The sequence below is a fragment of the Eupeodes corollae genome, chromosome X (genome assembly GCF_945859685.1).
Source record: "Eupeodes corollae chromosome X, idEupCoro1.1, whole genome shotgun sequence".
Taxonomy (NCBI): Eukaryota; Metazoa; Arthropoda; class Insecta; order Diptera; family Syrphidae; genus Eupeodes; species Eupeodes corollae.
Window position 1 is genome coordinate 2,132,579 of NC_079150.1, and position 27,174 is coordinate 2,159,752.

The 27,174-nt window shown below is 29.3% G+C and overlaps 1 protein-coding gene across 5 annotated transcripts in view; it reads left to right on the plus strand.

Annotated features, from left to right (window-relative positions):
- Positions 1-48: 48 nt before the first annotated feature.
- LOC129953176 (nuclear factor 1 X-type) overlaps positions 49-27,174 on the plus strand; it is a 31,316-nt gene continuing 4,190 nt past the window's right edge. Inside the window, exons 1-11 of one of the 5 annotated variants that reach the window (XM_056066040.1) lie at positions 49-400; positions 1,344-1,528; positions 3,227-3,439; positions 9,014-9,360; positions 21,821-21,976; positions 22,062-22,542; positions 22,976-23,032; positions 23,259-23,441; positions 23,509-23,760; positions 23,833-24,734; positions 24,818-25,016. In XM_056066040.1, the coding sequence (XP_055922015.1) occupies positions 9,280-9,360; positions 21,821-21,976; positions 22,062-22,542; positions 22,976-23,032; positions 23,259-23,441; positions 23,509-23,760; positions 23,833-24,734; positions 24,818-25,016 (2,311 nt within the window). In that variant the 5' untranslated portion in view covers positions 49-400; positions 1,344-1,528; positions 3,227-3,439; positions 9,014-9,279. Of the gene's footprint in view, positions 401-1,343; positions 1,529-3,226; positions 3,440-9,013; positions 9,696-21,820; positions 21,977-22,061; positions 22,543-22,975; positions 23,072-23,258; positions 23,442-23,508; positions 23,761-23,832; positions 24,735-24,817; positions 25,017-27,174 lie in introns of all 5 variants that reach the window. The other 4 variants (XM_056066038.1, XM_056066041.1, XM_056066042.1 and 1 more) reach the window with 4 other exon arrangements.

Sequence of the window (27,174 nt, forward strand, 5' to 3'; positions counted from 1 at the left end):
TTTCTTGCTGCTCCTCCGTCGAAATAGTATTTCACACAAAACGTATCTAACTATCTACCTAGCTGAAAAAAACCCAACCTTTGGGCTCTTGGACAGTCTCAAAAAATATCTACAACACGTTATTTTAGTTTCTTGACATTTGTTTTTCATTACGGTCCTTTATTTTCCCTATAATATTCTATACTTATTACAACACACTGTTTAATATAAAAACACACTTTACCAACTTCTGTGTGTGTTGTTCTTTTTATTTCTTACAGTTTTTTATATAAATAAAAATATCGAAACGGATCTTTTGTTTTCCTCTTCTTCTTTTCGAAATAAATTTTTATTTTTTTTCTGTAAATTTTGTCTGTAAAATGTTATCCTGACAAAAGTTTATTCAAGCCACATCCTTGAGGTATGTTATTATTTTTTTTTTAAGTTTTGCCTTTTCTGAACAAAAGTTTTACATCTATTTAATCTTTAAAGTAAAGTAAAGTAAAGTAAAAAGTTTTATAAAAATTGTTTTTTTTGAAATGTTATAAAATTTCATGACGTTAAATAAATAAATAAATAAATGAATCCCTTACATCCATCGACTTACTGCGTTTTATAGTTGTGATGCGTCGTCATGTGTCTTGTTTATTGTTAAAGACGACGACCGACGTGTTCTGCTCGGGAAAATCGCTTGACATTTTATAGTTAAACCAAAAAAAAGACAAGACGAAAAAAAAGACGTGAAAAAGTAAAATTTAAAATAATTTTTGTTCAGGAGCACCAAATAAAAATAATTACTGTGCCCTACCTAATGTAAATCCTTATGCTATTTTTCTTTCACTGTGTGTCTCAAAGGATACCAATAACAGTTTTAAAATATTAATAATGATTTTAAATGTCTCCACGGAAAAAGCATTTTTTCCAAGTGCATCACATAATTTGAATTACGTGATATGAGCTTCCAAAAAAAAGAATTTCCTTTTTTTCAATGCTGTCTTTGCAGCCAATATTAATTGTTGCAAGATTAAAGTAGCAGACACGGGGGGTGGTGATTTCAAATTGATATGCTATTCGTTTTTGAGAATTCATAAACCTATTCTCAGGCTTATGTTCGAAATGTCTAAGTGCAATTTAAGAATGGTTACTGAAATTGAATATTTTTGGCAAACTATCATAAATGAAATTAGGTAGTAATAATTAAGTTCCAGTCAGTTGCAACAATAAATTTTATTGTTGTGTCTTTATTTTGTTATTGTCAAAAATATCAAATACATAACAATTTCATACAATTTTTGAAAATATTATTGGTAGGATTTTTATAAATAATGATCTCTCATATTTTTGTTATTGATTTATTTTCTTAGAATAAGTAAACCAAAAAAATATAAACAAACATTTAAGCCGACTTCAGAATCAAAGAGGATGACAAAAATGAAAAATGGAAAGAAATAAAGTTAATTGTTTTACATTTTTTGTTTAAAAGAAGTTTATAAAATACGGAAATAGAAATAAAACATCGGATGTCCTAAGTCGTTCGGATAAGTTAATGGTAAGTACCCATTATAAGACATTGTTCTTGTATTAATTTAGATACTTCGTCTCAGCATTTATAACAATTTTTTAAATAATTTATAACCATAAGAAATATGTAAAATTATAATATTAACTTTAAACAAGGAGCTAGTTGTTTTCGATCTAAGCCAGTGAGTTAAAGTCTGCAGTCTGAGTTTTTTGAATATTTTAAAAAAATGTCCGTTATTTTAAAAAAGAAATTTACAGTTTTTCATGGCACGTCGTCCGGCTTAAAATATATCTAATAAATCTACCTTTTTAATATTTATTTTTAAATAATGTTTCCTGATCCGCCTATTTATTCAGTTTTTTGGGATCTTGTCGATCCCGCGATTGCGAAAAAAACTTGGAAAAATAATTGAGATTTAAGTATAGTTTTGTTTTAAATTCATTTATGGCAAGAATATATAAAATGTGTGCAAAAAATATCAAGCTTAATTTATTAAACGTAATACTATTGAGATTGACTTATCTGCATCTTTTTTATTTACAGTGTTATTTGTACGATAGTTAACCAATTGCCATGTATATAATCAATTTAAAATAAAGTATTTAAAGTAAGTCTTTACTCACTTAGTCTGCTCTTCTTAAAACAGATTCAGGGTTTTAAACTTTTAAGCAGGGTTGCTGAAGCTTAAGGCACTTCCCAGCTTAACTCTCGGCAGCCGATGACGGATTCAAAAACATTTTATTCATAAGCTATAAACTATTTAGTAATTTATGAAAAACCATTTAATTTAAAAGCTAGTTAATACATGCATATATAATATATAATACTTGAGTCGAAAACCATTTCTTATGAGTTTTTTGTTGTTTTTTTAGGTTTTCATAATTAGTCAGTTATCAACTAAAAATTACCAATAATATTTACCATAATGAAATAGTTTGATTTCAAAATCTATATTTACCGACGAGGTACGAGGACGCAAACCGATTTTTATCAATTTTATTCGCATTTTTTTTTTAATTTGGACTTCTTATGTCAATACCTTCATTTGAGAATTTAATTTTTGTGACAGATTTGAATGCTGGATTTCTATAAACAATTTTACTGTATGTTATTGTTTTCTGTTTGAAAGGAGATTTAAGTCGAAAATCAATTTTACCAAGCTTCAGTATTATCCTTTCTTGCATCTTTTTGCATTACTATCTGCGTAACAAAATTTATTGGAAAATTTAGACTCTAGGGACCTTAAAACGCCGAGAAATGTCAAAACTTTCAATTCGTCAAATCGGACCGGTTATGTTAACACTATAAAGTTAATTGATTCATAAGCTTGTTAGTGACTTTAAAAAATAGATCTTTCTATTTCTTATTACATATGAGCTTTTAGATTTTGTTTTGCTTATTAATTCCAATTTGAAACGTTTGTTATTAATATTTCAATGTTATTTGTTCATTCTTAGTTAAATACTTTTTTCTTCTTCATAAGAATTAATATTTAAAATTAATAAGTAACTAAGAAGGTTATGACTTTTTATCACTTATTACTTTATTTTATTTCATAAGTCCCTAACTAGCTTATGAATTAAATGGTTCTAGTTTAATAGCTTATAAGTTAAACGCTTTCTAATCCAAACTGATAAAACCATACAAACTAAGCTTGGAATTAGCTTCACCAGCATTATAAAGATATTATTATTATTATTATTATAAAACAACATTTTATTACAGGTCTCCTTATCCAGATAAAAAAGGAATAGACGATTTCTCATCCCCGTATCACAGACTTTCACAAACACACACAAGCCCATATACTAAAAAACCTTAAAAACCATGGAAATATTTTTCCAGTTTGGCCAATTTCAAATAAGCAGGACGCACTTTAAAGAAAAAAAGTTTCTATTACATCGACTAAGTAAAAGAACCTCCAGTCCTACAAAAAACGTAAGTAATCAATTTTCTTGCGCAAGTATTCAATAATTGTCAATCGATAAACATAGCTCTATAATTCTTTCGGATATTACTTGATCTTCGCCTGTCTTTTGCATGATTGAAAGAGAAAAAATGTTTGAAATTCAGCAGTTATTAAGTTAAAAAAATAGCTAAGAAAGAATTTCTCAAACAATAAATCTTAAGTAAGTTTCAAAAGACAAGTACAAATCAAGCACTAGACCGAGTACCAGTGGCGTTAAAATATTTTTTTTCAAATCTAATTCCTAAATGAGATTTTGACATTTTCCCGTATGTGCAAACGTCATTAATAAAGTGTGAAACATAACTGGAATTTCCTAGTGGGCCTTCATAATGACAAAAGAGATAATACTTTGTTTGAATTATTGTAGATAATGAAAATCAATCAAATATTATTTAAGATGAAATCAAAATACATTATGTGGTTATGCTCAGGAGTCGATGAGAATTTTTTGTAAATGTTGATCTACGCAATGCTGAACAAACCTTTCTTACAATAATCGTTGTGCGATGAAAAAATGTGTTGTAACTTGAGTAATGGTTAAATAGCGGTTTCAGAAAAATATTGATGTTGTAAAATGGGCAGCATAGTCTCCCGAATTAAACCACTCGCAGAATATCTTGAAAGCTTCTACATCAAAAAGCAAGTCTCAAGAAACTGTAGACATAAACATTATTTCTTGACCCCAGCCAATAAAAATTGTAATACTGTTACCGACTCATTGTGTTGGATCTCGTGGTCAGTATGCCTAAAATATGCAGTGTTGATACATAATAAAATTTTGATCACAAAATATCCAATATTAAATAGAAAATAAAATGTACTTTATATTTGTGGCCAGATAAAAAATTATTTAGTACAAGAAATATTCGATTCTTATCAATAACAAGAAATTAAGTTCATAAGAATGCACCAACAATGGACAAAAAAAATAACGGTAATACCCATGATTATGTATTATATTTTTATTTTAAGCCAATACCATATTCCAGCGGTTCCCAATCTTTGTAGTCGTGGAGTACTTTTTGCGTGAGAAATTTCACGCGGAGCACTTCGATGCGCATATGCGGTTTTTCGTAGTTACTTTTATTGAATTCAGGAAACAGTTTCAACAACGAAAAACACAAGAAAAATGTTTACTTAACTTAATAAGGAATTACATAATTATATTTTATGAATTAGAATCGAGACGGGATCTATATTTTGTTTTGGTTGCAACATATGCAGAGAACCTTGATTCACACATGTATGTTGTTGCAAACGAAAGAAGAATTATTTTAGCTTTCTCTGGAAGTAAACTGAACTCGTCTTTCAACTTACACTAGAATTCTGATAAAGAATTCTTTGTTGCAAAAAGTTCTTTTATCAAAGAATCTGATGTCAGGTCAATCAAGCACTCAAATTGCAGCGATGTGAGGGAAGGTGGTTTCTCCAATACCCATACGTTTTCCTTAATGTTCAGATGGGATTCGTCTGGAAAATAGTGGAGGAAGCTATCCAGCAACCCTACTAGGTGGATATGAAAATCGTTTAAAATATCACCGGGAATGTCCAAAGCTATTTCTTTTTTAAATTCTTTGAGCATTGGGAAGCTGTCTAGGTTTCGATTTTTTATAGATTCAGCCCAAAACTGGATTTTATTTTTAAATGCTTCTGTTTTGTCATTGGCATCAAAAACAGTCATTGCCTTTCCAGAAGTTATACACTCAAGTAATTTTTGTTTTTAAATATATCTGACAGATACGCCAATTTCAATAACTAACGCTCATTACACACATGTCCCCCAAAACAAAGTAGTCGGCAATGAGAAAGGTTCTAACTTCAGCTCTCATTTCGAAAAGCTGCGTCAGTGTTTTTCCGCGAGAAAGCAACCTTACTTCCGCGTGAAGAAGTAAAGTCGTGTGTAGACTACCCATGTCATCACACAATACTTTAAAAAGCCTTATATTCTTTGACCGTGATTTAATAAAGTTGATTATTTTCACGCTTTCGTCCAACGTTTGCAGAATAGCAGATCTTCTTGAAAGGACTGTAGATATTGGCAGCGCACAGATACTATTAAAAGAGCCAACCCTGCAACACACATACGTTTATTCATCCATTTGCGAAGTCTCCGATTCGTGTGTTATGTTATTTGACGAAGGAACGGTGTCAACTAATTTTTTGGTCTTTTTACCCAACAATTAAGTTTTAAGTATGGGCTTCACCAGTTTGGGCTATTCGGAACTTACTATGTAGGACGCCATCAACGCATTTTCATTCACTGTCGAGTGATATGTAATAATTTAGTAAGTTCAGCATACTTTCTTAGAAGAAATCAGTCGGCTTGCTTTTGCAATCTGGATGAATCCCTGCAAAGTGACGTTTAAGTTTTCATGGAAACATATCACTGTTCGACCTCACTTGTTGTCACTTGTCTCAGCAAATCCAAAATTCAAATATGATTCGTGGTACTTCCTTTTAACAGATTTTTTTTTCTGTAGCATTGATCACCGTGGAAATAATACTAGTCAAATCGTCAAGCTCAAATTCTTCAGAAATCTGTAACGCCGCTGTCTCTATTGCGTCATTTTCCTACTTAAGCCAAAAAAAGTGTTCCTTACAACTAAGAAAATAACACTTTTTTTGTCTGTTTTTCTTAAAATATGAATTTCAAATCCGACTGTTACGATCAAAATTACAAGTTACTAGTTCGTCTTTGAATTTTTATATATTTTTTTAAATATTTTCGCTGAGCACTTGGATATTCTTGGCGGAGCACCAAATGCCCTGCGGAACACACTTTGGGAAACCCGGCGCTATTCAATTAGTTTGTTTTTAAATCATGCACTTACAACAAAAATTGTTTTAAACACAAAAAATTAAGAAAAATCATAACAAAAGCTTAAACTGTAATTTTTCAACAATGAAAAAGGAAAAGTAAAGCATATAGTTGTAGGTATTACCGTTATTTTGTATTTCCATTTATTCATTTATAAAGAAAGTTACTAAACGAGCAAACGTCTTCAATCTGACCCCATCAACTGCATTGACAATTCAACTACACTACGCTCCGTCCTCAATCTGACCCCAATCAACTGCATTGACAATTCAACTACACTCCGCTTCAACTAAATATGCACACAAAATTTTGAAAATAATTTTTACATTTTTTCAGAATATTGAGGTTAAGAAGGCCAAGCTTTCTACTAGCAAAAATTTAATATTTTTTTTGAGTTATTTATAAAAATGTATTCCGAAGATATATATATATATAGATAATAGGTTAACACATCAGGGCCATCGAAAATAAATGGCTTTACATGTAAAAAAAACCAAGTGATACCATTCTTTTTCCAGCTTATTTGAGTTTTGAAAAACTCCAATGGCATAGGTTTCCGTTCTTTGTCAAGTAGTGTTTTTTCTAAAGTCTAAATTATTTAATATGGCTCGAATCTTAACAACTATTAAAACTGCTGAGCGACTTACGGTTACGCACATTTTTGTTTCATTTTTGCCCAAGAATCAGAAGAATCAGATACACACATTGATTTTTTTTGAAAGCTTCTGTGTTTGAAGTTTCTTTTACTTTATGTTTTCTTCTGTACGAATCTTTATTTTCCAAGTAAGAAATAAAAACATTAAAACTTCAACCAATTTTATCAGTTACTGCTCGTCCAGTAAGGCCTTGCAAGTCGAATTTAGCTTTTGATCTACACATTGGTCTTAAAAATTCACTGAGAACAATAAAGTGTTGATTTACTGTATCCAGTACTTGAAAACGGTTACAAACAACTTGTCGCTGTGTCTATTCAGTTGACAATAAAAAAAAATTCTACTTTACGTATGAAAGACTTTTTTTCTCTAAAATCTTAAGGAACTAGTTAGCATCAACGAATGGCAATATTTAAAAACAAAAATAAGATAAAAAGTATTTTTAAAAATGTGTGTGCGTCATGACCCTCCTCTGGGAGATTAGAACGAATTCATAAATTTTTGATAAATGGACGATTTAGCGGTGGAGAGTCATATGAGCCATAAAGCTTATACAATTAAGTTGTATAAACAAAGATTTATTATTAATTTTACGATATTCACCAAAAATTGGTTTGCTGTCAAAAACAAATAAAATCTTTGTTTTCACACAGTGAAAAATTTGGAAAAACTTAAGCAATGCTTTGAATTATTTTCATAAGGTCTTTTTTGAGAGAGAGACCAAACGTCCAGGTTCTTAAGAAGAAACCTTGAATAAGAAATATTAAATTGTCTTTAAGTTCCTTGAACTCGTCTTCAAAACCATTTTTCTTTGACGCACATGAATAGTTAGGCTTTCTTAAAGTGTTTTTTTTTTCCTTTAAAAATTGATTTCTACTAAATACAATTAATTTTAAGATCATACAAAACTAAAAGAAATCTACTTTTTGAAGTGAATGTTTTGGATACTGCCGAAGTGACATTTAAACACGTATTTCAAGAATACAAATGTCTCGTTAAACTAATTTCTGATTAGAAAACCTAGTAAACAATTTATATTTATTGATTTAATATAAAAGCTTTGAATGTCTCGAAAACTAAAGTGAAAATACATTCTGCAACGTATTTGTGAGTGCCAAACTATAGTTTCTTTCCAACTTATTTGTTTATCTTAATTTATTTTTATTTAATTTTTGGAGATGCTTAGTACTTAAATGAACCTTTTTACTTAAATTCAAGAACCAAACATTTTGCTATCCCTAATTTCAACGTTTTGGTGACTCCTTGAAAATCAAAATATTTTGAATTGGTTCACGCAAAAGAGTAAATTTTTAGAATTTGTGTTCTAGAAAAAGATCACATTTTACTGTCAAACTTTCTCCTTTACTGGTTTTTTGCAACCAAATTTTTGAAGCGTTTTCCCATTTATAGAAATGCTAACAAGATCAGGATATATGTAGATACTGTTTTTAGAATAAAGCTACGTTTCAAGATAATTTTTAACATTTCTGGGTGAAATGCACAAAAAACCCTCCAAACTATTAAATTAGTTGAGATACACAATTTATTATTTAAATTTTGTCAGCCCCTTTTACAGAACATTAAAAGACATTTTTAAGCGGTCTCAAAAACTCATCTTTATGTTAAGGGTGTGAATGACCCCCCCTCTTCTGATTGGTGCGTTTTCAGTTGAAGTGGAGTGTTGGTATATACAAATCTTTGTTTTAAATAAAATGCACATGTGTCTTTTTGATAAATGACTCAGGTTTTCTTTTCCAGGAGATCCATTATTATGAGATTTCAAAAGAAGTATTTGGTTTCTTAATTTATTCTTGGGCTCCGAGATAAGCTGAAAAAATAGTCTTCTCACAAAAAAACCTTCCTATTCCATGGTTAATTTCTGTAAGGTTTATCTTTGTCAACGTATCCGTTGTCACAATACGCATTTGACTAATTCAATGGATTACAAAATGCATTGACCATTAGATAAAATTATATTTTAACGCAATTGACACGCAGGTTAAGAGCATTTCTTTTTCTTGCACACTTTTGCCTAAGCTTATCAATTTTTTCTATCGCTTTTGCAAATACAGGACGTCTATAAGTTGAATCATCAAAGGAACATCATCAATTTTTTAATTAAAACTTAAAAAACAACACATGCACAAAAATAAAGTATAAGGACCGAAAAATCAAGAAACGAAAATCAAGAAGCCGAGATCTAAAACCAAGAAACAACAAATCGTGCAATAAGTGAAAGAGAGAGAGAGAAAAGAGATCAGCTCAAAGTTCAAACTAGCGCACAAAAGAACAAAAACAAAAATACACATTCATTGCACAAGGTTGTGTGCAAAAAGGGATGTTCATACCTGACACACTGAGAAGCTGTATGATCGAGACGGACGTATCATCGTATCTACAGACCTCATCCTCAGGACAGGTGCTTGTGCTACTCTACTGCTACCAACCAGCCGAAATCCATATCATATGTAATTAACATATGTCATTAACATAACAACAGCAAAAAAGCAAATAATCAGAAAACAAACAGACAAACAAACAAACAAAACAAAAAAAAAGCCAGACAAAAAATGTTTTCTTTTTATGTACATGTATAAACAAAAAATTGTGTTTCCTGAATAATAATTTAAGCCTGAAATCAAAAAAAAAAACAATTAATTAACCAAAAAAATTAAAACGCAAGGAACGACTTCTAAAAAATTGTTTAAGAAAAACTTCTTGGTCAAGAATGCGTTGTAAAAACAATTTGTGTGTGTACGTCCCAACAAAAGATTATTTATTTTTTCTTTATACCTATTTAGCCTCTGTTAATGAAATTTGGTTTTTATTTCAGTGGTTTTTTAAGTTTTTAGTTTGTTTTCCATCCTACAGCCATTCAACCAACTCCCCCCACCACTATAATATTACTCACTTTAATTTACCTTCTTGCACTCTTAACTTCATAACATAGTGCACTTTACAACAACAACAAAAATACCCTTAGCCTTTGTACAATCAATCTATTAGTTTATTTCTTATCCCAACAATAAGCAAAAATGAATTAATAAATTATATAAGAAAATTTAAGAATAGGCAACAAAGTGTAGAAATTAAACAATCTGGATGCAAGTCATAAACGTTTTCTATATCAATCTCATTTACAAAACGGAAAAACCATTTAGCCGGTTATGATAATCTTCAGTTAACTCATTCAAATTTAGTTCCTGTTAACGATATTTGTTAAGAAAAAGAAATACTTATATGCCATGAGCGTTTATGTCTTACATTTGTACCCATGTAAACGTTTTTTAAAAAAGCGGACAATAGTCCAGGTATTAAGTTTTATGTCCAATTAAAAACAAATAAAGAAATAGGGCTTAGCATTAGTTTAAAAAAAGTGTAAATCATTACTGATTTCACTGGACGACAAGGATTTTTTACTGGCAAAAAAATTCCACTTTTCCAATGAGTTTTGACGACCTTAATTCAAATCCGACTTTAAAATTAATGTATCACATCAGGTTTTTGAAAGAACTTTCAAAACACTTATACGCTATCAAAATTTTTGAATTTTTGATTTAACTTGTCAATCTACAAGAAAAATGCTAAAATGGTTTTCAACAGAAAAATGCGTTTGAAAGTACGTTTTGTTCTTGTAACAAATCTATTGTATCAACGATTCTACTCTATCAAATTTTTAAAATATATTTAAAAATATAAAAATAATATTGAAAACGGGTATTTTTAAAACCTAAGCAAAAAGTTCAAATTAAAGTTTGGTTTCGAAATTAACACTCAAATTTAACGGGTTGGGGTAGAAATATTGTATGGATCATAATAATGTAGTTTAAATACTGTATCTCAAAATAATATATTTTATAATACTGTATGTTCAAAACAGTGTATGGTAAAAATATTGCATCTCAAAGTTCTGAATTTCAAAATTCTGTATTTAAAAATGCTACAAAGTAAAAATCGTTTCGACAATGTAATATTTTTTTTAATAAATAACATCGTAATGATTTCTCATAAGCATAAAGTTCTAATATACTAACTTTGAACAATAACATATGTACCTACCTATGATAATTCATAAGTCCTTGAAATAATAAAAACAAAAATAATATAAAGGTATGTTCTTCTTATTTTCTCTTTTTCATTTTCTTCTTCTTAGTTATTTGTATCGCTCTCACATTTTGATATGAATTATTCCTATCATAATTAACAATTGCACAAAACTAATTGATCTGTCAAAACTTCCAGTATTATGAGATACAGTATTTTGAGTAAACGACTTTTCGAGGCACAGTATTTTAAATCTACAGTATTTTGAAATACAGAATATTAGCCATACAGTATCATAAAGAATTTTAACCATACAGTATTTTAAAATACAGCATTTCGACCCGCTCCCAAATTTAACTCCAAACGTATTTTTCGAAACTATGAAAGTATTAAATTCAAGATTTGCTCATAGACTAAGTTATGAGTAGATACTAGGAAAGCACGCCACGAGACTAGGCGTATTCTCAAATGACTTTTGCAAAAGCTGTATGGACCAGGAAGATAAAGAAACGGTTCTTCATCTTCTCTGCACATGCCCTGCTCTGGCTCGAAAACGCAAGAATTACCTAGGAGAATTCTTCTTTAACGATCTAAATCATATCGGTATAATCAGCCTCTTACGTTTCGTAAGGAAGTAAGCTGGTTCCATTGAGCTTAGGAGGAAGCCTCAAGATTCATGTGGTATCACAATGGGCCATTAAACTCGCCTAAGTGTGTCCGTTTCCATCTTGGACAGCCAATATAACCTAACCTAACCTAGGTTAGATACTAAAATAATTTAAATTGTATGTAATTACTTGTACTTAGAAACATCTTCATACAATTTATTGTAACGTGATATTTAAGTTTAAACTAAGCCTCAAAAAAACCCTATTTTTGATTGTTTTTAGATTTTTTTTTAAAGCAGCATTTTTTTAAAAATCCGATGTAAAAGAAGACATCTCAATCATTTAAAAAAATATTTTTTTTTGTTCGTGCAACTGAAAAAAATCGTAATTCTGTCGACCAGTGCATTTTAAAGACACAAACACATTATATTAAAAATATTACAAGAAATCTACTTAACGTACAATTACAGCTTATATCTGTTTCCGTTTAATTTAACAACGAACTAAAACATCGATTTTATGCAAAACAAAGTTGAAAACCAGAATGAGAAGTAAAGATTGGACGATGTTCCAATATTTGACGAACTGTCAAAAGTCTTCCGATTGCATCCAATAAGGTGACAATTGCCAATTTTCTATCAAGTGAAAATTGTCCGTTTATACGGTTAGTTAATTTTATCCAAATCTTAGATAACTAATTTTCTGTTTACACGGTTGTAAGACTTAAAAAAATAATAAGATTGGTAGACTCATTGAAACAAAATTTTCTCGGCAAATGACGGTGAACATTTTTAAAAGTAAAATATTTATGTATGTTATATGTTGTTTGTCGTCCAATTATTTCAAAATACCAACAATGTGTCTTTAGACGAGAACAAAGGATTGACTACCAATTTTTTGTCTGTCACTTTTGACAGATAAAATTGGGTGTTTGCATGGTTGATAGAAAATCGTTTTACGAAAACTGCCAATATTCGAAGATCTTCCAATCGTGTAGCTTGGGATTTGAATATTTGTATCTTTATCTTCGTTATTTTCTAGTACGCAATAAAATAAATTTTAAAAGTCTAGAGTGTCAGTTTTTAACTTTCGATTTTTGAGCACTGCACTGTACTTGTTATAGTTAACGTAAACATAATTGTAGAAGAAACAACGTCAGGTGGGTGCAAGTGAAGGAAAATAATACCCTAGCACCTTATCCATTATCCACTTTATCTTTGCCTACCACTTCCTGTACATTTCCTTTTTTTTAGGTATGTCCCTTTTCAATTTGTATAAAACTAGAATTATTCGCATTTCCTTTGTTTAGTTTTTTTTTTTAATTTATTTATTTATTGTACATATATCTATCTATCTATGTGTTTTTCAACATCTTTTTATCTTGACTGCACGCCTTCTACTAAAAAACAAACAATATAAAAGCTAAATTTTGATGCCAATCGATGTTTTAATGTGATTTTTATTTCTGTTTTCCATAAAATGTAGATGTGATATTAGGGTGGATCAAACACAGAAATACAAAAAAAAATTCAGAATAATATCCATTAAATTCTCTTTTTTTGCTGTGACCCACCCTATAATATTTAATATTATTTATATTAAAAAACAATGTTTGCTTAATATATGTGTATGATTAAGTCTGTTTTAAATGTAATTTTCACATAAATGTTTTTTTCTTTTTTAACATTTACTGTACCACAAAAATTATACTTAAACAACAATCTTTCACTTTCATTCCAATTTTATTTATTTAAGTTTTGAATCAATATACGAGTATATATTATAAATAAGTCGATTCCGATTGTTCAGAAACGTCAATATCATAACAGAGTGTGAGAATTGTTTTTGTGTTCTTAATTATTAAAAGTCCCTTACGGGACAGAGATCAAAAAGATTTAGAGGGTTTCTATCAGAGAATTACTGTATTCATCTTTAAAGATATAGCTTAGGTCTTGAGATTTACATACAAAAATAATATGGATAAAGGTCATTGGTTGATTTGTATTCTTAAATTTAAATCAAAAATGGTTAATTCATAGGAAAATGTTGATTTTTTTGTAATTTTATCTTTGCAATATAAAATATAAAAAGCAAAATAGTAATTAGACAACAAGTTAAAACACGAGGAAAAATTGTAATTGATTTAAAAAAATGTTAAGGCCATTTTTAGCATTTACTAAGATCAAAAGATGATTAACATGATTTTAAACGATTTTAGCAACCTTTACACAATTTGCTGAAGTTAAAATCACAGAATGGTTACTTTAACTTCTAGAAATTTGCAAAATCCATATGACAAGTCAACAGTTAGAAATTCCAACTAATAGGTCCGTTTTAGCGTATTTGGTTTTTGTTTATTTTTAGGACATGTTTGAATGTTCTTAAAAGCCGCAATTGGCAATTTACTTATTATCAAAATGATGCTTAAAATTGTATATTCCCTTAGTAAATTGCTATCTAGCAAATTGTTAAACCCTTAACAATAGGTTGTTTAAAATTGTGTGCCTTTTTTCAAGGTCCTAAATGCTTTAGAAATTATTTTCGGGTATTCATATTAATGCTGGGAAAGTTCAAGCTATCTTTTTTAGCAAAAAAATAAAAGCCGTTATATCAATTTTCACTAACATTAATATTGCGTTAGTCAACTTTGTCAAGTATTTAGGTATTTACTTAGGTAAGAAGTTGACCTTAAAGGAACACTCTTATGACAGAAAATAAAATAATTAATAATTTTTAAACCAAATACTATTGTATGGATCGCCCTCATGTTAAAGTGCATATTAAAAAATTGCAGGTTCTTGAGTACTAAATTTCAAAAATGATGCTTAAGCTCCCTTGGCATTTCTCTACCCAAGACTTGCTCATAGACAGACAGACAACAAACCTTTTAAAAATAGACTAGAATATAATATTCTCATTGGTAATTTTTTATAGAAATTGTGTATCAAGTGAAAACACTCTAATTAGAAATGTTCAAATACTTTTCTGTTATACATACATCTTGTACTGTATTTTTGAGTTATTTTTTATTATTATTATTTTCTATTTAGATACTACTTTATTAATTTTTGGTTGCTTATTTATGTGTCAGTGTTGGCATTTAAATTAATTAATTAATTATTCTCTAACATTATAACCGTATATTTATTTATTTACTTAGTTATTAATTCATGTATTTTTTATTTATTTACTTATTTGATTTTGTAGTTTTTTTTATAAATTACTTAAATTAGTTTCTATTTTATTTAAGAATAACTTGATTGTGATATAATTTTTTATAAATTATATTCGAATAAAAGAGTTTTTTTTGCAATGATTTCCTTTAAACTCATAAATATTACAACACACAAATACTGTTCAAAAACTATGCAATGATTTAAACATTTTGTAAACTCTGTTACATTCTTTATGCCACTACAATATAATATCTTTCTATCATTCTTATTAACGGTTAGCTAATTTGTATGCGAAATATACACTTTAATCGCGCTTTAATCTATATTTTCGGTGTATGTGCTTCACAACATAAATCAGTTGGTTATTGACAAACAATTGTAATATAATAGTTTTTGCTCCAGCTAACGGATCCGCACTCTAAAAAGATATTTTTGTATCTATAATTTGGGATAAAGGCTTCCATTAGACCTTGACCGATGTAAAGGTTATTAAGAGACTTGCATTCAAAGAGAAAAGAAATAACAAAAGGTTTAAAATTTATCTCTGATTTCTGGTAAATAAGAATATGAAAAACTTTTGTTGAAAGCGATGCATTTTTCTTAGTACTTGGAACATTCAAAGTCCTTGACAAGGAGTCCGAAATTTTGTTTCTGCCTTTTACCAAACTTCTTTTATCTGGCCTTTTTTTCGATTTCTGCAAAATTGGTATATATTTTTTTTATAAAAATAGGTTTTTTATCTTTTGGCACAATTTCCGGGAGCCAATGTGTTCGTTTTTATTCATAAGTACTTAACAAATCTGCATGAGCCAAGTAAAGGTTATTTAACATGTTTTTAATGATTTTTGATATTTATTTCATAAGCGTTAAGCTTAGAAAAATGAAATTTTGATCGTTGATGTACATTATCAATATAGTGAAAGTTTGCCCCTTACTGCTAAACGAAGAAATTACCACTTCCAATTATTATTTAATTGTAAGTAATTGGGTTACTTTTCAAAACATGAATTTTAAAAATTGCATGTCAAACTTTCATAGTTAATCACAAAAACAAATCGATCTTACACTCTGTTTCAGCAAATTAGGTCTATTTTTATTTAAAAGAGTTCAGTTAGGCCTTACTCACAACTTTTCAATTAATTTAAATGAAACTGGACGTTTATATTTATTTTAAATGTATGCCTTTGTTTTTTTTTTTTAATACACATTAAATTGCTTCCGTCAAAATATACCTTTCAAAGCATGTTATTTTCTGTTGCATGTTTATGTACTGTTTTTTTTTTTTAAAGTCCGTTTGTTCTTAGTTTTGATTAAATCAAGAGTTACATCGTATTTTATTTAATATTCTTTTTTTATAAAGTACCAGTTCTAGACTTGATTTGATTGTTTTCAAGTGCCCAAAAATTTAATTTATCATACAAATTTAATACAATTAAGGTTTTCGATTAAAGCTAGAATGGAATCGGCTACAAATAGTCAATAGTCAAAATTGATAATTTACCTCTGGAATCTCTTTTTTGCTTTTATACAAAGTTACAGGTAGTTAGGTTGAAAAGGATTTATTTAATTTATGTCAAATATGATTTAATTTAATTTGATTTTATTTTATTTTGCTTACTTTCACTCAACTTTACTAAAACTAATTAAATTTTAAAATTCTGAAATCGGAATTTGTTGCCATTACAAGTGAGCTAAAAGAAAGAGATAAGAAATTGTTATTTTTATTATTTTGATATACATATGTAATCATTACACTTATTGAAAATAACTAAATTGTATTCAATTTTCAATGCAACTTCATATTTTTGTTTTCCTCAAAGCTTAACAAAATAAAAATTTTGCTAAAATTACAACTTTGTACAGTAACATTTAATTATTTTCAATATGTTTCCGGTACATTTTTACATTCGCCTACTTTAGAATTAGTTTTGTTAAAATAATTTAAATTAAATTAATTAAAATTAAATTAAAACTCCATATTGTTGAACTATTTTTTTAAAATCAATATTAATACAAAAAAGTGGTTGTTTCTTTGAAAGTAGCACACCATTAAAAACATTTGAGATTTTTGAAAGTCCGTTCAAATGATTTATATTTTTATTTTATATAACAGAAGAAATTTAAAAAAAGTGAAAAAGAAATAGTTTCCGGCATAAACTCCCAACCAAAAAGCTGGTTGTAATTAAAATCAAATCATCTTAGTATTTTTAAATACGTCTTTATTAAGTACTGTCTACACATATATTTTTACATACTCTGTAAACAAATACAAATAATACACCAAACTCTTATCAGACTCGTATCAAAACAAGCGATACCAAGTGCTAATCAAACATTACAATCAACTATCATTTTAGCCGATTCCAGATTGATTTTAGATAAATTGGCAGCCTTGGTTAACAAATTAAATTAATTTAGTTTAGAAAGATTCATAGAATTATGTTCCTACTCTTTATATTATTGTTTTATAAGAAAAATACATTATTTTTTGCAAATTAATTCATAATAATAGGTATATATTTTATTTAATCAAAGAAAATGTCCACCTAACTATGGACCCTTGACAACAGTCTACACGAATGGTCGGCTTTTTATAATAAGTGTAGTATTTTTAAAATCGTACAAATATTTAAACTTTAAGTTCCCAATTGCATAAATATGAATACCTTAGTTTTATTCACAAATTACTTTCATAACGCTTAAAATAAATGACTTAGAAGAGCGATATTGACACCAAATGACTTGTATTTTTCCTATCTCGAATAATGTTAGAAAATTTGTGTCTATGACGAATACCATTTTGAATAATGGACCTTTAATGGACAGTCCTACAATAAGCTATAGCAATTTGATTATAATGTTTCAGTCGAAAAGCATTCCTTATCAGTTTTTTGTTGTTTTCGTGATTTCTATAAAAAAGTTGTCAGTTAAATTAAAAAAAAAAAACTAACTGAAAATTACCAATAATATGTTTAATATGATGAATTAGTTTGATTTCAAAATCTATTTTTGTTAACAAGATTTTTAGCCGAAAAGCTATTCCTAACAATCTTAGAAGCATTTTTTGAAAGTCTAAATATTATTCCAGTTCTAATTCTTATTCTTATTCTAATTCTAATTCTAATTCTAATTCTAATTCTAATTCTAATTCTAATTTTAATTCTAATTCTAATTCTAATTCTAATTCTAAATCTAATTCTAATTCTAATTCTAATTCTAATTCTTCCATACAACAGCACAAATTGGATTTTTCCAAGAAAATCATTTTGAATACAATACCTTAATTTTTTAACGAGATATCGAGAATCCAACATCCATTTTTATCAATTTTGCGTTTTATTTTTTTTTTGTAAATTTTAACTTTTATGAAACAACTGACTGCAGTTCTATTTATTTTAGATTTTACTTTTTTGAAACAAATTCGAAAATCAATGTTAACCAAGTTTTAGTAAGAGAATGTCAATTCGGTCATTCCCAAAATCTTACTTAATGTTGAATAACTATAGTTTTTTTAAACTGTCAGTTTGTTTTTTTCTTAAAATTTCACCAGATGTCAAAAACGCTGTTCTTTGCTGCATACAAATAATTTGAAGATAAAATAATTTGTTTGTAAAATATTTTTTTATTTTGTTGTTTTTTTTTTGTTTTATAAAAGCTTTCACTTTATTTTCAAATTGCAATGGTAAAAATAAGTATAGTTCGGAAATAAAAGTAGGGTTTCATTTAATTTTGCATTCGGCAAACTTTAAGATTAAAATATCTCGACTTTCCTTTCAACAAAATTTCACATTTCATTTGATATCAAACTCATTCGTGGATTCTCTTGTCAAGATATAAGCAATATTCTTTAGGCAATTATTTACTACATTTTTTAGTTTTTAATTATTATACATTACATAAATATTATTGCATTGAATCACAAAAACATTGATTGTCACTCTTCAAATAAAGAGACCACTTAGCAAAGTAAAGATTTTAAGTTGGTTAACCTATAGTCACAAGGATATATTTAGTTTGGGTTGAACGAAGTTTAAGAAGTGATTAAATCACTATTAAAAATTATATCCAATTTCACATAAATACACACTGGTCCCTAAAAGGTACATGATAGTATTTTATTGTTTAATGGATTATATCAATCCATTTTTATAATTCTGTCAAAAAAACTGATAATGGAAAAGTACTTTTTTTAATTAAACATTTTTTTATAAAAAATGTCGTTATAGAACAAAAAGAATACTTGCATATGTTTCGCTTTTATTTGTGTCTTCTGTTTTCGCAGTTCAAAATAGGTAACATTAAAGTAATTTTTGTAATCCTTTTACAGATGACTTTTTTCGGAACGTCAAAAATTACATAAAGTTTAGTCTAAGGATTTGATTTATTTTGAATATATATAAAAATCATCTTTTGGGAACCCAAAAATAGAACGATACGTATTTTCATCCGTCGTGTTTGTGGCCAAATAATGTAGTCAGTATAGCCCTCATTTGGCAATGTTTTGCTGAATCAATTTAATATATTCAATGTTCAATGCTTTACAAAAACTTAATTACAAATATAAAAGAAATTGAAAAATACAAAGCTTAGAAAAAGGTATATTACAAAACAAATAAAAATAAAATATAATTTGGGGCGTTAACACACTTTTTCAGACACAATTTTTTAATTTTTTTCTTCTAATTATTTTTGTAAACTTTGTTTTTTAAGTTAACCTAATACTAACAAGTTTTCTTAAATAAACAAGAACGGTTGAAAATAGTAAAAGACCAACTAAATTTAACGAGACCAACTTAATATTTTTTTTAAAGAATAATTTGTTTTCTTTAATGTTTCCTATATAATACTTAGTTCTTGTTGTGTGTTTTTTGTATATTTAGATAAAAGTTTATCCTGTTGTTTTGAAATATGTTTTCAGCAATGCAATTAGAATTGAACAAAATTTAAATATACAATTTTGTGTGCAACAAAAAAAACGAAAAAGACGTAAAAATTATGTACTTAAATACTTAAAAAAATTATTAATTCAAATTAAATGTGCAAATTTCGGTGTTTGGAGCATAAATGTACTTCGCTATATTTCACATAAATATATTTATTTTTTAAATGTTTTTTTATTTTTTTATTTACTCTTACGCTAAGAAACTGTAAAATGCATTTTTTTAATCTTGTATTAATAAAAATTTATTTGAAGTCAATGGAACAAAAAAAATAACTAAATTAAATACATGATACATTTTACAGTGGATTAGTTGCATAAATTTAACTACAAATGTTTTTTTTTTCTAATTTATGTTGCTCTGTGTTTTTTAAAAACGTTTATAATTTTTTGTTTTGTTTTTGTTATTCTTACTAAACATCCCTTGGAAAAATAAATGGGAAAACCATTACTCATTCAAGTCAAAATAAAACGATGTTAGCTAATTCTTATATAACAGTGTTCTAATTAAATAGATATCTTTTAATGGTCCAAGAGCTATCTTACTTAAGACAGACACCGCACATGTCTATCAAAATAAAAATCTGGACCTTAGGTAGCGTGCACGTAATTTAAAACTTTTGCTACTTTCTTCTGTTCAAATAATTCGTGTCCTAAAATTGGGTCGCAATTGTTAAAATTGGGCAAAGGCACTCGTGTATATAAACATTTTTTTTTTTGAATTTTTAGCATTTTTGACATTTAAAAGCACATTAACTGTAAAAACCCCTTCTTTCATGATGCTAGTAGGAAAAATCAACACGACTTCTATCGCTATGACGTCAAGAGTTGTTAACCTTATTTTAAAAACAAAATTGTATGGATTTTGAGTTAAAGTACCGGAAGAAGCCAGCGGCAATCGAAAATAATTGTTATTTAACGATTAAAGTAAACAATTACATTTCAACAATAAAAGATTGTTTCAAAATAATTTTGAAAGACTTGTTTAAGATGCAACATAAAGATTCGTAATTGAGTAACGAAATGTAGCAACCGCTTCTTATTACTTACACGGCACTGGTCATATTAAAAAATCAGCTGGCTAACTTCTTACTCGGTGAATTTAAATTTCCTTGTAAATTGGTGATGGAACCTAGCTCCTAGCTTTCAAGTTCACAACTACCCGAGATCGAACTGTCCATTTGTCTAGTATAAAGCCCTGAGTTCGTGTTTGTCTTAAAAGTTTTCTATTTTTAACTTCTCAACGACACAAAACTTAACAACAAACAAACGTGATAATTTTGGCTTTTAATCGAAGCTGGTATTGGCGGTTTTATAAAACAAAGAAAACAACTTTGGTATTGAGGAACACAAATCGAAAAATAGAAACCATCGAAATTAGTCTAAAAGATTAAAGCTAGAAAATCCGGTTGTCAGACCTTTTAGATACTAAACAATAGTTTTGTTTATTTTTTTCTTATTCTGTCTGGATCAATTTGTCTGCATGAAAGTTATCCGCATCCTCAAACTATTATTTATTTTTTTATTTTGTAACTGGTGTCATGTAAAAGCAATCACACAAATAAGAGGAAATCATAAACCAACAACAGTTTTCTTATTTCTTTTGTTCAAATATGAAATTTAAATGTTGCAAATATGTATAATTGTTTTTGTTCATGTGTCGATGTTTACCAATCTTTAACAAAAATATGAACTATTGTATTTTTATACTTAATGTCCTTTTTTATGTATTGTTGTCACGTAAATTTAATGGGTGTTAGTTCAAAGAAGAAAATCACGTTGACTTCTAAAATGTGTGTGTTTTAAAGTTTTGTAATTTACTTTTTTTTTATTTTTAATTATTATCTATCTTTATTTTGATTTGCTTTTTATGTATCAGATATTTCTTAACAAAAAAACTTAATTTGCATAAAAAAAAACTAAAAAAATATAATTTTAACTCTGTATTAATTTTATGTGTTCATTTCTTTTTTTTATTAATTCCTGGTATCCTATGATTTTTATTCTATTCAAATTCAAAGGGACTGAAATCAGTATATTAATAAAAATAACATTATTTTTTCCACTTTTCAAACAATCCAAACATACATCTACCTACTTTAACTCATTCAGGATGAATTTCATCCGTTTATTGAGGCCCTCCTACCTTTCGTTAAGTCATTTTCGTACTCATGGTTCAATTTACAAGCCGCAAAGAGAAAATACTATAAGAAACACGAAAAACGAATGTCACTTGAGGAAGAGAGACATTGCAAAGACGAATTACAGGTAAGTTAAAGAAGCTTTAAAAATATGACGAAAATTAATTCTTCTTTAAAATGAATTATTATTTTTATATGATATTTCCTTGCAGAACGAAAAAGCGGAAGTAAAACAAAAATGGGCGTCACGTCTTTTAGGAAAACTTCGCAAAGATATAACACAAGAATGTCGCGAAGATTTTGTCCAAAGTATAACGGGCAAACGTCAATCGATATGTGTTTTATCGAATCCAGATCAAAAAGGCAAAATGCGACGCATCGATTGCTTGCGGCAAGCCGACAAAGTCTGGCGCTTAGACTTGGTTATGGTGATATTGTTTAAGGCTATACCACTCGAAAGTACTGATGGCGAGCGATTAGAAAAGAATCCCGAATGCACTCATCCGGGATTGTGTGTTAATCCGTATCATATAAATGTTTCAGTTCGTGAACTGGATTTGTATTTAGCCAATTTTATAAATACTCATGATAATTTAAGTCCACCGCTAATTTACAATAATAATAATAATAACAATAACAGTAATAATAATAACAATAATAGCAAAAAGGGGGATGATGAACGCAAGCAGAAAGGTAAGACTATACATTTTAATATTAACTTACCTACGTATATTAATTGCATATGATTAAAATGTTAACAGTCAAATACACTGTATTCCTTCGAATTTTTAAACAAATTTAACGAATTAAATTAAACCGATATATGTAATATTGAAACCATATTTTTATTATACAAATTTTATGTTTCACAGCACTTATCAATATACATGTGTACGTACATGAGTGTTTGTAAGATGGATATGTCACGAGAGTTTTGGTAGACAACAACGTCTTAAAAAACGTTGTAAGGTTTCAATCAACTGATACTAAACTTTAAGCTTTTTAAACTATTTAAACATCGTGTTGTACTGCCTTTTAATATCTATTAATAATTTCTCAATTTTTGTATTTTCCTAAGTTTTTATTTAAAATTTTGTATTTTTGTTTATTAATTTCCTCTTTTCAGGCTACACTCATAACCCATACAATGGAGTCATATGCAATGATATCATACTGGCCACAGGTGTGTTCTCTTCCAAGGAACTTTGGAAGCTTTCGAAAGGTATCGCTAGGCAAATAACCTAACAGTAATATAGTGAAAATAAAAAAAATAAATAAATGCGCCCGTAAACTAACCCCAATCCATTGCATGTCGTTTTTTTTCTAAATAACAAATTTTTGTGTAAAAATTGTAAGTAAAATATTGAATTTTCATGGTTGTTTTTGTTTTTATTTTGTTTTTGGGATAGCATCAATATTGGAAGAAACAAATGATCTGATTCAAACAAACGCAAATGCAATTAAAATGGAAAATACCAGTAGTATATATGATTGCAATACGTATCCGTTGTCAGCGCCACCTAGTGGCATTGTATCAGCAGTGACAGATCGTTCGATAGGTCCTTCAATGGTCTTGGCTAGTGGTTACAGCAGTAAGTTCTATTGAAAGTACATAATTAGCTTGGTTTAAATTCTTATTTTTCCGTTTCTTGTTTAAAGTTGACTTTGTAGATCCTCGTGGAATGCATCTGTCAAATTCAGCTCAATTACGGGGTCAGACTTCATGCAAAAATGATCCATGTTCCTCGCCTCCAGATGGCAATGGCAGTAGTTTTTCTGTTATTCTGCGACATAGCGATCAATCGCTTGGAGGGAATTCTTCAGAAGATGGTATTTCCCTGCAAAGGTACACACCTACCGGTCACTCTACCTCAAGAATTCTCACCATGAGTCAGGCGAGATCGAATGAAGGTACATAATTTGTTTTTGGTTGGTTTGGCAGGAAATATATTCATTCGTAACATTTTGTTTTTATTTATACAGTATTAATTCAGCAGAATCCCAGCGGATTGGTGCCGCATGCGGTGAGTCCGAGTGCGGTTTACTATCAACACAGTAGTCCATCAGGGCCATCTGACTCGCAGGCATCTAGCGAAAGCAGTCAAACGCATCAGGAACAACAACAGTCCTTGCAGAATCACCACAACCATCCGCACAATCCACATCACGCGGCTCAACATCCACACCATGCGATACATCCGCATTCAGTTACAAGCAAATATCCTAATGAAGTTGGGAATGGGCATGACACTCTATCGGACTTTGTGACGTTTGTCTGCCAGGAAACCGACAGTAATCCGCATATTTCAGGCTCAGCAACTTCATCTGCTAGTTCTGCATCTGTGGCTGCTGTCAGTCAGTTCCAAGTGCAGCACGTAGGACGCAGTCTGAAGGCGCAATACGCGCAATACAGCACAATGCTACCACCACCACCATTACCCCCAATGGCCCGACCAGTCGCTATCATTCGCTCAACCGGTGATCTTACTATGGTTGGAAGTCCCCCATCATCGATCACACCACCTGCTGCTTCGGCCTCGACAATATCCTCACCATCCCATCACCACCAGGATCAGGATCCAGGTCTGCCCAACGGGAGTTCATCAAACGGTGGTGGACGGAATTCCTCAACTGGAGGCAGTGGATCAAATTCGAACACTGGTACCACAAATACCGGTGGTAATAGTTCAACGGGTAGTTCAAGTGGGAACAGTGGAAGCAATGGTTGCAACATTGGTCAGTCAACTGAAATAAGTTCAGTTTCTCCTCCATTAAGCCATCTGGATGTAACTCGCAAAAACTTAGCACGAATCTCAAGCAACCCCTATCCCCCAAATGGTCGCGAATATGTGCCATTTAACAATTTTCATTCACAGCCAACTCCGGTAAGACTACCGAAACGAAACCACATGCTTTCTTAAATTAAAAGCTTTTATTCAATTCTTTTTTTCATTTGTATAAAAAATAGCTGTTAGGTTATACAACATCGATATCAACAATGTCAGGTGTTATTAGCCCGACGAACTTAAGTTTATATTCATCGCCTAGAACAACACCACGCAGTCGTTGGAATGCCCCATTTATGATGGAAGAAGATTTTAATATGATAACACATTCGATATCCAATAATAATCCTGAATCCGGTTCAGTGATTTTAATGGAAGAGGGTAAGTTTTAATAAAATACATTTCTTTTTCAAAAAATCTTTAAAATTCCGTTAAAAATTCAAACCTACAGCAATTACTCGATTGTATAGATTTGCATCATTTTGTACGGTTTTAAAAAAACGAGGACATCCAGGCCAAATTTTTCAGTGCTTTGTTAAATCTAAGTTTAACCCAGAGCTAAATAATCCTGAACCCAAAGTTAACTTACGAACTTGCTGTGCTTTTTAACAATGTGACTTTTAAGTTTTCGCTAGGAATTTCATTAATTAATTATTGTATTTATAATTAATTTTAAAACAACAGAAAAACGAACAAAAATTCCCTTACCCCCTTCTTTCTCCAAACACTTCAATTCTTCAATTGTTAAAAAAATTTCAATTACAATTTGTATGAAGGTAATTAGTGTTTACGAGTATATCTCTATGAAGCTAATGACTTCGTATAGCCACTAGACGACACGCGTCCATTGAGGCTCCTCGAGGTCGTACTATAAGTTTTATATAAAAAGTTGACATCCAATTTTGTTTTGCGGAATCAAAACGAGTAATGGAATTTAAAGTAAAATATAAATAATTCTAAAACGGCTCACATCTCACAAAGGGTATGTAAAGTATGTGAAATCTTTCGTTCTGTGTGTTTGTTTATAAATTGCCTTATGCTTTTTCCGTTAGACTACACATAGATCAATTAAACCGTTCGGACTCGGTATATAAGCTGTAGTTCCTATCCATGCCTCACATTATTCGCACAAAGCCCAAACGAATGGCGGAGAGTTGTAACTGGTTCCCTTCAAGCTATTGCACCACCTGATTTAACTAATTTTTAGATTACAAGAATGCTTCATTTTTTTTTCAAACTGCCTGACAAAATTATATTTCTAGATTCATCCAAAATGTGGGCCAAACTTATTATAGAAAACATCAGCTTTATGGCTTCCAAATTCGCTGCGCCTGAATACACTCGTATTTATGATAAAGTAAGCCCAAACAATTCATAGATCAGCTCGAAATGCATATAGTGAGATAGTGGCTATTAAAATTAACAATAGATTATTATCTGTTTGGAGGTGTGTAAAAGTTGGTGAAAATTAAATATAAACATTTATTTAAAAAATTCAAATAAATACCAAACTCTAATCTAATTTTTTAATTTTTAGTCGCGATATTCTTTTCGAATGCTAAAAGTTCTTCATTGTTTTTTTTTCAAATTTTTTTTAATTAGAAACAAATTAAAAATTTTATTATATAACCAAATAAACTCCAGCGGTAAAATCTTGAAACGTTTCTGTACCAACAAGATTTGGCTTCTAAAAACTAAATTCTAACTTCTCGGCCTTTAAATGTTTCTATCACCTCAGGTTTTTAAAATATGCCCCTTTTAAAATGGTTAAAACAACCGAAAACGGGGTCTTTAAGCCTAAGTTCAAACTCAAAATATTTCTTCTTGTTTGATGAGTTTGAAATGTACAAATCTTTCTCTATCATAAACGATTTAAAGCATATAAGTATTTTACCTAGTTTCTTGATTAGTTATGAGTGAAGTTTCGCGAAAAACTTGAATTTGATACAATAGTTTTGAAAAATACATTTCTGACCTAATTTTTAGTGCTGATTTCGAATCCAAACTGTAAATTTAACAATTTTTTTAAGTTTTACCATTATTTTTATATTTTGATAATGTATTTCAAAAACTTGATACAATTGAATCTGTTAGACAATAGATTCGTTACAAGAACCAAACTTACTTTCAAACCGTTTTGCCTTTTTTTGTTGAAAACCATTTTAGTAAAAATGGCTTGTGTTTCTTTTAGGTTTTTGTAAGAAAAATAAAATCAAACAGCTTGTTTTCTGTTTTCTTGAAATAATAAAAATACTTCAACTGAATATTGGAAAAAAGGATTATATGTAGATTTGGAAAACCATCACGGATTTTATTTAAAAAAAAAAGCTCCTTCAAAAATTCATATATATACTTATATACTTGTTTTTTTTCAAGATTTTAAAAAGTGATATCTCAAAAACCTGACTTGATACATTATTCCGGAAGTCGGATTTGAATTAAATCCACCAAACCCAATTTGAAACCATTAGGAAAAACTTGTCGGTCGATTTTATGGTTGTAATATTAATATCTTTAAATGAACCTACCTCAATACCAA